The 11,937-nt window shown below is 39.2% G+C and overlaps 2 protein-coding genes across 2 annotated transcripts; both read left to right on the top strand.

Annotated features, from left to right (window-relative positions):
• LOC109710635 (UV-stimulated scaffold protein A homolog) lies at positions 718-3,761 on the top strand. The gene is made up of 2 exons (XM_020233356.1): positions 718-1,034; positions 1,453-3,761. Exons 1-2 carry the CDS (start codon positions 795-797, stop codon positions 3,217-3,219), a joined length of 2,007 nt encoding a protein of 668 aa, XP_020088945.1. The 5' UTR covers positions 718-794; the 3' UTR covers positions 3,220-3,761.
• On the top strand, positions 4,726-11,416 carry LOC109710662 (CLP protease regulatory subunit CLPX1, mitochondrial). Its single transcript, XM_020233386.1, has 15 exons — positions 4,726-5,361; positions 5,511-5,569; positions 5,700-5,800; positions 6,059-6,138; positions 6,262-6,312; positions 7,964-8,038; positions 8,131-8,208; positions 8,783-8,839; positions 8,979-9,049; positions 9,136-9,235; positions 9,355-9,459; positions 9,786-9,848; positions 9,993-10,115; positions 10,596-10,754; positions 11,000-11,416. Exons 1-15 carry the CDS (start codon positions 4,825-4,827, stop codon positions 11,069-11,071), a joined length of 1,731 nt encoding a protein of 576 aa, XP_020088975.1. The 5' UTR covers positions 4,726-4,824; the 3' UTR covers positions 11,072-11,416.

Here is an 11,937-nt window from a genome sequence, read left to right as displayed (position 1 = left end):
TTTTTTTTCTTTTTGAGAGAAAGGTAGCATGTTACCTGTTTCGTTTATTTCATTTAGAAATAAACTTAGCTGGAAATGTGAATCAATTAGGATTCGAACTTGGGTCTTGGGTACCAATCACCAAGTCCTTTATCACTTGCTCCAGGGACGGTCGGTGCAAATATGTTTTTTCAGGAATACATAAACCCCTCTTACTTGTAGGCTTAGTATTTCGCTACTTTTTAAAGGGGCTAATATCACCGCAACTATCTAAACTTTTGATAGTTATCTAAACTTTAAAAATTTATATTTGTCGTCGAGTTTTTTCAAAATTTTAATAATTAACCATTTATATTTTATTTTATCAATTAAAAGAGATTAATATTTTAGTCAATTAGTCAAGAAAATAATGAAGAGTGCATGCAAGCAGTATAGATGAGTCGTCTTATATCAAAAATTATTTCGTGGATAAAATTTATGATTATTATCACATTTAATTTGTAAAAATTAATTTTTACGTTGCAACAATAAATGCTTAAATAAATGGACGAAGGTTTGAGTGCTTCCTGTGCATTTCATCCCATTCCCCAAAAAAATGAAGGTTTCAAGCCTAGATTGGATAAGAATTTCTGGTCCACGGATGATATGGCGGACCAGGTCCAAGCACCTATTTCCGTCACGCGAAAGCTAGCCCTTTCATTGGACGGTGATTGGCGGGGGTGTCTCTATACACCACCGTGCGTACTTAACAAACAAACCCTCGCCTCTGTCGCTTTGACTCTTCCCCAATCCCGGGAACCGAACTCTGAAATCGAATGGGAGAAACCGGAGCGGAGGACGAGCCGCGGCGGAGCACGGCGGCGGCGGAGCAGTGCGGCGGCGATAGCGGGGAGGCGGCGGTGCCGCGCCTAATCGAGCGCGCCACCACCTCGACCGCGGGGGAGGTCGACCCCCGCCTCCTCAAGGCCATCAAATCCACCGTGCGATCCTCCGACGCCGAGATCCGCGTCGCCGTCGATTCCCTCATGGACCACATGAAGAAGCCCCACTCCCAGGTCGTTCCCTAACCCTAACCCTGGTTTCCCCTAACCGGAATTGGTGTTCTCTCTGTTGGATTCGAGAATTAGGGCTTCAAGATACCGTTTTGACCTATTCGTAATGCGGAGAAAACCTAGAGGTCCAATTCCTTGTTGTTTGGAATTATTAGTTAGTGAAATTCGGTGAGAATAGATAACTTTGGCACTAACAATAAGATACCCTTTTTGAAGATGGAGTTGTATTGTATTTCCCATTACACTAAGAAAAGCAAGAGTGTCGGAATGATTTCCCATCTTTTCCAAGCAACACAATGGGATTAAATTTGATTAAATTTTAATTTGTTCAAACAAAATGATCAATTTTAGTGAATTCGACTGATTTTTTTTGGTGAATGATTTCAAGTAAGTTAACTCCTTCAGTTATGATGAATCGCAGGTGCGATACCTTACTGTGCTTATAATCGACGAACTGTTTATGCGTTCGAAGCTCTTCAGATCTCTCTTTGTGGTCAATCTCGACCAGTTCTTGACCTTAAGCGTAGGTTTCAGGCGAAACATGCCGCTTCCTCCTCCATCTTCGATCGCGTCCAATCTCCGCAAGAAGACCATCGAGCTGTTGGAGAAATGGAATGCCTCATTCGGCATCCACTATAGGCAGGTTCGCCTGGGCTTTGACTACTTGAAGAACACACTTAAATTCCAATTCCCGAACCGGTTAGAGAATGCTGCTCGGCTTCAACAAGAGAGGAGGGAAAGGGAAAGAAGGACGCAGGAGATTCTTCTTAGCAAGCTTGAGAATCTCAAGGAGAACTATTCATCCATCAAAGCTGAGATTCAATCTACGGTTGACGAGATTGGAGAATGCTTTGAGATTATCAATTCCCAACGGGAGGAGTTCACTTCTAATGAGGATGAAGTGGAGGAGTTTAAGTCGTTCGAGTTGCAGCAAATTCGACTGGGCTCTTTGAAGGAAGGGGAGAAGGTTTGCGAAAACAACGAGAACACGGCCGTGTTTGATGCTTTAAGGGAATTGCACAAGCTATTAGTCTCAAAGCATTTGGCATCAGTGCAAGAGTGGATTTCTGTTCTCATTAGAGTTGAGCTCGCTGATAACAAGTTTAGGGATATGGCATTGAAGGAGATGATTGACATCCGTAATAATATCCAATCAGTCCGAAATAGATGCAAGCTGCTTGGCTGCGTTCTTGATGATGCTCATGAGCAAAAGGCCATGAAGGTAGATGAGGAGGAAGAGGATTTATGGGAAGAGGGGAAGGTAGAAATTTATAATTCGGGGCCCTCTAGCATTAATGATAGTTCAGTTGTGAATGATATGGATGTTCAGAGTACTAGCAATGATAAAACTAAGCCCTTGGATGGAAGAGCTTCTAGTTCAAATTTAGAAAGGTCAAAGCTTTTGGCTGAAGCCCCGGTGATGACGTGGGGCCCATTCTTGGACAACTGGGGTGCAAACCGGGATGCATTGGCAAACCAGAGGGGGCTCGAGCTTGATGGCCATTGGGGCAGGGTAGATTACGATGCCGTTATACCTGCAGAGAAGATTGCAGAGCTCAATGTTCATCGAACGATATATAAGGAAGAGCCTATTGAGATTCGACCTTGCCTCGCACCTTTGAAGAAGGGGGGGCTATGTCAGAGAAGGGATCTTAGGATTTGCCCTTTTCATGGACCGATAGTTCTGCGTGATGCCGAGGGAAATCCAATTAAGCAGAATGCAGTAAGTGAGGAACAAAGTGTAAAGGAGGACTCTACTTTGATGACAGATACAAAGAATGAGTATAATGATGTCGATAAGTCTTTTGACTTAGGTGAGGAAATGTTTGGAATGTTGGCTAAACAAGCAGTGAAGAATTTGCGCGAAAGAGATAGAGATGTGAAGTTGATGAAGAAAGCGAAACTTGCAAAGGTTCGTGAGCACAATGAAGAAGTTCTAAGGGAAGCTGCTATAGCCTCAACTTCGTATTCTGACGCTTTTGGGCACCCTACAGAGGGATCAGTGCGAAATGCGGTTGGGGTCAAGGTGAAGAAGCCAACATTGGCGTCAATGCTGAAGAAGAAAGTGACAGCAAAAGATAGGTTAGCACAGAGGCTTTTGAATTCACGTGTGAGGGATGCTGCGGTACAAGAGCTTTCTCAGGGGGAGGATTTGAAGTATAGAGAAGCATTCCCAAATCAGTGGTGAATGAGAAAATAAGGCAAAGCCGGATTGACGTGAAGCAGACACCTGAATTGTTGCGTATGTGGTCTCACTCAACAATTGTTAATCATCGACTTTCTGGCAGCGCAGGAAGAAGTACTCTATGGAGAAGTGCTTTTCTCTATAATCCACAACTAGCAGAAGCATTATATGGTATCACGAAGTGCATAAAGATATTGAGCTACATGGTTCCAATAGTCGAGGAAGATAGTGCTAGAACTGCATCTGATTCCCAGATTAGATGTTCCTGTAGTGTGATATGGAAATAAAAACTCATAAAAAACGTATTAGTTTTTAGTGGTCCATTTTTTAAACTTTCCCCTTGTATATTTTTTTGTTTTACTGGAGAACAAATTTGTTTTTTTTATTTATTTAGTGATCTAATGTTATGGAGATTGTATTTTGCTCCCAATAAGCTGTCAGATTCAGAGCATGCTTACTGTCCTCTTCGACTGAATACTGCTCTTGCTTGTGAGGGGTGTTGTATTTCGGATTTGACCTTCTTTTGCAAACCTGTTCTTTATTAATTGTGTAAAAATATTGATTCGTTTTTCATTAATTAGATACATTGATTTACTAACATCAACATGAAAATATTGATTTACCAACATCAAAATGAGTCTAAGCAAATTTTATGATGCATATTACATCCAAGTAACATTGGAACGGGTCGTGCATAGAATAATTCAGTTTGTCAGAAAGCCTATAACAAATTACTAATGATTTGATATTCATGTCAGATATCAATGATTAGTGATATGTGTTGTTCCGTGCTTATGTTCACATTTCTTGTCTAATCGAATATTGTAACTTTTTAAATAAATTAAAGATATAGTCAAAGTAAAATATTCATGCATTCAACACAGATTACAGATACCTACCTATTTCTGTGAATTACGCAAATTCCAGAAGAACCGACCATGCACCGCGCGGGGCAGTTTAGCAGTTAGATGAACGCCCAAACAATCTCCACCGTCCGTTCAAACCCGCACGCCTCCTCTCCTACGTCAGAGTTTGCCTACGCCTGGTGTACTAGTAACTCCATGCTCCACATCTCATATTTGATATAATTAGTATATTTCTTAAAAAAATTAATTAAATTATTATTCGGTGGATCTTGTGCACGATAACCATACATTTTAAAGACCAAGCGTTAAAGAATAGATCCTTATCTAATTTGTTAGAAATGAATATCCATAATTTCTTATTTTTGATTTTTGATGCGCTAATAATTTTAAACATATTATTATTGTATTTAATAGGCTATGATTTTTGAGATTTATAAAAATAAATAAATAAAATAAATAGTTGTACACCCGGTCCAGGCTATAATTTCTCCTCTCCTACCCCCTCCTCGTTTCTCTATGCCTATAAATTTTCCTTCCCAAACCCTTTTGCATCTTCTTCCCTGCACAATTTTATCAAATTCGAGCAAACAATAAAAATAATAATAATAATAAAGTAATAATTAATATTAGGAAATCAAAGATTCAAAGTAGAAAATTTTTTTTTTTTTTTTTTTTTCTCGTCGACGAAACGCCTCTTCTTCGTCTTCTTCGTCCTGTTCGTCTCCATCGATCCATCATCGCCATGTCCGCGGCTGTGCGATCGAGAGCGACCTCCGCCGCCGCCGCCGCCGCAGCGGTCCGGTCGGCGTACTTCTCGTCCTCCCACCGGATGCACGCCGGGAGGATCCCCGACGCACATGGCCGGCACCGGCGGCGGTGGCGCGACGAGTTCCCGCGCCCGCGCCGCTCCGGCCCCCTCGAGCTCGTCTCCCTCCAGGGCCACCTCGTAGACCGCGGCGCCGCCCTCCCCCCGCCGCGATCGCCGGCGAAGCCCTCCGGCGGCGGCGGCGGCGGCGGCGGGGGAGGGGAGCCTCCGGAGATCTGGCAGCAGCCCGCGGACTCGATCGCCGCATCAGCGTCGAGCTTCCCCGGGCGGATCAATGTGATCAGGGTCGCCGGAGGCGGGGGAGGCGGCCCTGGGGCCGGAGGCGGCGGAGGGAGCTTTGATTTGGGGGAGAGCCCGTGGGGCGGATCCAATCTCGGGAACAAATTCCCGACTCCGAAGGAGATTTCCAAGGGTTTGGATAAGTTTGTGATAGGGCAGGAAAGGGCAAAGAAGGTAACCAACCCTTCTGGTTTGAAATTCTCATTAGTTGATGATTTTTGCATGAAAATTGTTTTTTTTTAGGTTCAATTGCTCAGTTTTGTTAGATAATTTATGGATTCCAATCTGAGTAGTTCAAATAATTCATATTTTGTTCCTGGCAGGTACTCTCCGTAGCAGTGTACAATCATTACAAAAGAATTTACGACGACACGCTCTCGAGGTGGTAGAATCTCACAGTTTTCACACAATGTATCTTAGAACAGCACCTTTTGTTACAAAGGAGCTAACTCTCATAGAGCTTAGCATTGTGGTGCTAAAACTACGATTTATTCACTATGTTTAAATTATAGGTCAGCAGGTGATTCGGGGGAACACCGAGATACTAATAATGATGCTGATGCAGTAGAACTGGAAAAGAGCAACATTCTTCTAACGGGCCCAACAGGCTCAGGTAGTTGCTTCAGCCTGTTATTGGTGTTTCCTTTTTATCTCATGCTTATTCTTGTTTATATATCTACATGATGGTAATATTACACCAGTTGTCTGTTCCAATTACTTACAACATGTTAACACGCTGAGTTCTTGATTCGTGAGATTGAAGTGCGTGTTCTTAATATTTCACTGCAACTTGCTTTACATTATAATCTATGAACTGATTTGGTTATTGCTGCAACCTTTTATGTATCCTTATAACATTTCTTCAAGACAGGAAAAACATTACTGGCGAAAACGCTGGCTCGATTTGTGAATGTACCCTTTGTTATAGCTGATGCAACGACTCTAACTCAGGTCAGTAGTTTCTCATACATGACAAAGTGTTCAGTTTATAAGCATAAAAATTTTGATACTGCTGCCCCTCATATTTGACTTTTTTAGAGATCATTGGTTAAACTAGTTTGTTGCTGTGTGCAGGCAGGATATGTTGGTGAAGATGTAGAGTCTATATTATACAAGCTTCTAGTGGTACTCGTCAAGCCTTATTTATGAGATTGTGATATGTGTTCATCTTCTCTATGAGCATTTTTCGGTTCTTGGCAAAGTCTATATATGAATGATTGTTCATTGCTGTTAGATTTAGTTTTTTCAGTACATATTTTGTACTAGAGGTATTGGGTTTTGCATTGATGAGGTCCAAAAACTGGCACATAAGACTGAATTATTCTGACCCTACTCAGTGTATATGAATATTGGTATTTTGAATCAATCCTAACTGATTTACTAAAATTTTTAATGTTAGCTTGGGTTTAATGATGCTTTTAAGATTTATCCAGAGGGTGGTGGTCAAGTCTTACTTCATGTGTCTTAGGGCATTGAGTGATGAATTAAAAAAAAAAGGCTCTTTTGCTAATGCAGGTTAGGCTAGCTTTTTTCTCCCCAGACCCCTAGTTGGAGGAACCTCATGGCTCATGCCTTTGACAAACCTTGTTTTAACCAAATGTTGGTCTAGTCAAAGAGGTATGCAAATATACAGAACATTATTGGTTTTGTACAATATTGGTTGATATTTTTCACTGAACTAAATAGTCAACCTATGAGAACTACTACTTTAGTGCTATGAGTTCGAGGTTGAATAATCTGCCTCGTGGTTTTAAGTGTCCTGGTCATAACCCTCTGACTATTGGTTGGAATTTAAGGCAATGCTAACATACAGCATGCATCACTGTTTTATTAGCACAGAACTCTTGTGCCAACTGCCAACACTTTGGATCTGTTTTTATTGGCAATCATCTATTCGCACTGTTGTTTAATGTGTGTTCTTATCTAATACCTTGTACCATTGAATGAAATTTACTTGCTAATTTCAGAAAAAGAAAAATTGTAAAATTACTGCATGATCCAATTAGATTAGGGATTAAAGTTTGTGTAAAACCAAAATTTCCCAAAATTAACTCTTACTTTTTTTTATTGAGATCTTTAATTTAAAAGGGAAACTGTGCTTACAATGCATAAAACTATGTTTGGGCTACTAGTTTCATCACAATTTCATAAAATTATTAGAATTTCTAGAGAACAAGTTTACAGATTGGCAGAGTCAATCTTTCTCAATTTTGAAAGGGTTTTCTTTTCAATGGTAATCTTTCTCAATTTTGATCCAACTAAATTTTGAAAGCATGGGTACTGGACACACCCTGGCCTTACGAAGCTAGAAAGTCGAGGTGTTTCTACGATGAGGGTCTGGCAAGCATCTTTAGCAAAAATGATTGAGTCCAAGGGCTTGATCATATAAAAAAGAAATCTGGAAATGGGAAATGGCATACTTTCTGCTCGTAGTAATCTGCATACTTGTGTGTGTAGTAAGATATTTCTGGATCACCGGCCTTATTAATCTCCATGAGGTTATTGTTGTGGCCAAGTGCTATTAGAAGAAGAGATTGGTGGAATTAGTAAGGATGTAAACTCCATCAGGCCAATGTAGTTTAGGAATTGTTGTTTGCTTGTTGGCAAGGGCGATGCTTTTTCAATCTTTTATTTATCAAGTCTTCTCATTAGTTCTCTTTCTAAACTAAGCAAGTGATTTTTCATGTGCAAATTGTTGTTTGTGGAGAAGCATCTTATGTGTTTTATGATGTGCTCATCAATGATTATATATTTTCTTCCTTACTTTGACTCCAAGGCTGCCGACTACGATATAGCGGCTGCACAGCAGGGCATTATATATATTGACGAAGTTGATAAAATTACAAAGAAGGTGATGAATTTTACAATGTGATAATATTTACCATTTTTTTATCATTTTTGCGACTGAGGTCTTTTTTTTTCTTTTTTTTTTTTTAATGGCAGGCTGAGAGCGTAAACATCAGTAGGGATGTTTCTGGTGAAGGTGTTCAGCAGGCATTACTAAAAATGCTGGAGGGAACAGTGAGAACTTGCAACCATGATTTACTATGTATATATATATATATATAACTTGTTCTTCTGCTTACTAGTTTTGTCCAGGATTTTCAAACTTAATTTGTAAAACTTGCATGTATCTTGGATGTTTAATGAAACTGCAGTTACATACTTACCTGATCACAGTTTGAGGGATTTGGAAGTTCTAGCCCAGGTGCACACCCACAGAAGTTTTGATCATGTTGTCAAAAATATGGCTGTCCAATATGTGAATGATGAACATGTAACAAGCTATTAAGCTACTAGACTGGACTATTTGCCAACTTGTCGGGCATTTGACTTGCCATCATCATTCTAATTTTTCAGCAGGGCATCAGCTATAACACCCGACCTGCCCAGTAGTATTAATTATGCCTTTTAACTAATACTTATGCCCTAGTAACTAGGACTATTTTTGTAATACCTTTACACCCAAAATTCTGTCTCTTTGGCCCATGTTCAAGTCCAGAGCATAGCATTTTTTAAGACTGATGTTTTTAGCTTTGTGTGCATTACATTTATTGTTCTCTTTCTTAGAGTTTAATATTGTCTGTTGAACTAGGTTGTTAATGTGCCTGAAAAAGGAGCAAGGAAGCATCCAAGAGGTGACAATATACAGGTATTTTTTTCACGTCATTCTTTTTTTTTTTTTTTTTTTTTTAAAGAGAGATTACTGCTTTCTTATGTTTCACTTAATCCATGGTGTAGCCATTTTTCTCAATATATTAGTCTCCATCACGGGCCTTTCTTTTCTGCAGATTGATACAAAAAACATTCTCTTCATTTGTGGGGGGGCCTTTGTGGACTTGGAGAAAACAATTTCAGAGAGGTCTTTTAGATATAAACATTGTTTTATACACTAAAACACTTCTCTAAAATTTTCTCTAGATTTAATTCCGTTCTATTTTCATCCAGACGACATGATTCTTCAATTGGTTTTGGAGCTCCAATACGTGCAAATATGCGAACTGGTGCTGTGACTAGTGCTTCAGTTGCATCTTCTTTATTGGAGACGGTAAGAGCTATAAAACTTTCAATGATTATTGACGTCTCTTAAATTTGTTGTTCCATTCAAATTGTAAATCTTAGCTAAAATTCTGGCAATTCTTGCTGATGAGGAATTTTCTCATTCAGGCTGAAAGTGCTGATCTCATTGCCTATGGTCTAATTCCAGAATTTGTTGGAAGATTTCCAGTTCTTGTTAGTTTGTCTGCCCTAAACGAAGATCAACTTGTTGAGGTGACATATTTGCTGCTTTTTATTCTTTATTTCTTTATCGATACCCAGTAGTGTCACTTTATCAATCTTTTAATGCAAAACTAAGGTAAGTGTGGCATATGTTCATCATGTACAATAAGCTCCCTCCATTATGTGATTCTATTCCCTGGCTATCTTTTTATAATATGTCTTCTTCTCTGTTTTTCATTAATTTGTAATAAAGTCTAACGAGTCAAATTATGGCTTCCTTTAATAAGCCATAAATAAAGATTCAAAGTGTGATTAAGTCCAGAGATTCATTGATTTATATTGGATGATTGTTTCGAACAATTATTTATTTTTGGCAGGTTCTTACAAAACCAAAGAATGCCCTTGGGAAGCAGTACATCAAGTTGTTTCAAATGAATGATGTAAGCCCTGGTTTTACACCTTGCTTGAAATCTTGGAGAAATGCACTGCTGTTTAGTCCTCTGTTTTTAACATCATATTGCCATTAGAAATCTTATATAGCCATTAGAAATCTTATATACCTGCACTTAATTACACTGTACCAGGTCAAGTTGCATTTTACCCAAAAGGCATTGCAGCTGATTGCAAAGAAAGCTATGTACAAAAATACTGGGGCCCGAGGCTTGCGGTCAATCTTGGAGAACATTTTGACAGAAGCTATGTATGAGGTAGCAAATCTATTCTTTCTAGTCTCAGCTCAAACCAAATAAAATTGCTTCAGTGATTAATGCTTTTTCATGCCTTTTATGCTCTTTTCTAGCTCTGCTATTTGTCTTTATAAAGATTTAAGTAGGACTTGGATTGAAACGGCACACAATAGTAGTCTAGTCATGATACTGAATAGCACAATCCCCTATGGAAGCATGATCTGTCAATTTATCTATCTTACAAATGCATTCATTTCAATGCATTCTGCTCATAAAAGGTACTGTACAAGTGTTAACATGCCTGATTTTCTGTTCTCGAGCTCTCCTTTTCTTCTTGTCCGCGCAAAAATGAACACATCAATTGCTGTTGTGAATATGTGTTTGACTTATAATTGTTACTTTTGTGTAGTTTGCTACTCTTTTCTTGTAATCATTTTGCTGTTATTAGTTTTACATTTAAGTCCCATCTTCGTACGGTCTTAAGAATCCCTCCTTTTGTAGATTCCAGACACAAGAACAGGGAAAGAGAAGATAGATGCTGTCGTAGTTGATGAGGAATCTGTTGGAACTGCGGAGAAGCGCGGAAGTGGTGCCAAAATTCTTTGCGGAGAAGGGGCTTTGGACCTGTATCTCTCTCAACAAAACAAAAAAGGGCCGATGGTATGGTTTGGCAGCTCAAATTTAGTTGCATTGTAGTTTTTGCTTGCTATTGTCTGGTTATCTGCTAAGATCTTAGTGTCATGCAATTCTTTTCGCCATTTCTGTTGTCTATAAAAGAGTTGTTGATTATATCTTCACCTTGATACCCAAAACCCTAATTGTCGCAGCTCTGCTGTTTATTTATCATGATTCATATCCCGAACATATCACACGATGTAATGCAACTGTACTTGCTCTCCTTGCAGAATGTGGTTGAGAGGTCAGATGCAGAATCCGAGGTGGAGCCGGAGCTTCCTTCGCGGGTGGCCAGCATGTAGATCTTTCCACAACAATAATCAATGTACATAAAATAATAATTTATTAATGTGCTGTGATATATTATTTTCATTGGGCAATTGGTGGTCAATTCAACTGTAAAATTGAGCTGGTACAAAAACAATATCTATGGCGATCCACCATCATAGCTACATAGGAATTTGTACATTACCGTGGGAAAAAAAATGCATGCTAATCACCTGCATTAATACTTTGCTCCTACAATATGTTTTAGGGTAATTGTGAAAACACAGGAAATTGGAGGCCTACTGACAATGGAAAATAGGCCTATTTTTATGAAAGTATTTTTTATGCAGTTTGGATGCATAAATGTCAATTTATTAGTTTATCTTTCTTACAATGAGGCTCTTCTATTTCTCAGAAGAAATCCTGTCTCTTTGTTTGTAACATTCATTTTTCTTACTGTTCTGTATATCTATGTTTTACCTCCCTCTGTTTTTAGGAGCTTTGGAATTGTGAACAGAGTACTCAATCCATCTCCAGGGTCTAGATAAGAAAATATAATCTATGTTTACAACCATGTTTTTCTTTTGGTTAGAGCAAGTCCTTCGGTGGCGTGGTTGGTGGTGGAATGAATCTGCACCATCCATATCTGACGGTGAATAATGAAAATTTATCCTCCGTTAGCAATAAAGCAACTCCGTGCATAGAAATTTCTACACACTGGCGCGTAGAAAATCATACCTATTATTTTGAGCACAAAAGCGGTGTTTAGGCATCCAAAAGCAGAGCCGAGTCTCTGCACCAAACCTGCAGCTAATTCAGTGAATTTGAATCTTTCATTGACCGTACAAACTGATTTTTTGATTGACCACATAAATGTTACCGTGTGCATGGATACCTTCAA

This window comes from Ananas comosus, linkage group 5 (genome assembly GCF_001540865.1).
Source record: "Ananas comosus cultivar F153 linkage group 5, ASM154086v1, whole genome shotgun sequence".
In the NCBI taxonomy this organism is placed as follows: Eukaryota; Viridiplantae; Streptophyta; class Magnoliopsida; order Poales; family Bromeliaceae; genus Ananas; species Ananas comosus.
Note: the sequence above shows the minus strand (reverse complement) of the source record. Positions and strands in the feature narration are given on the sequence as shown.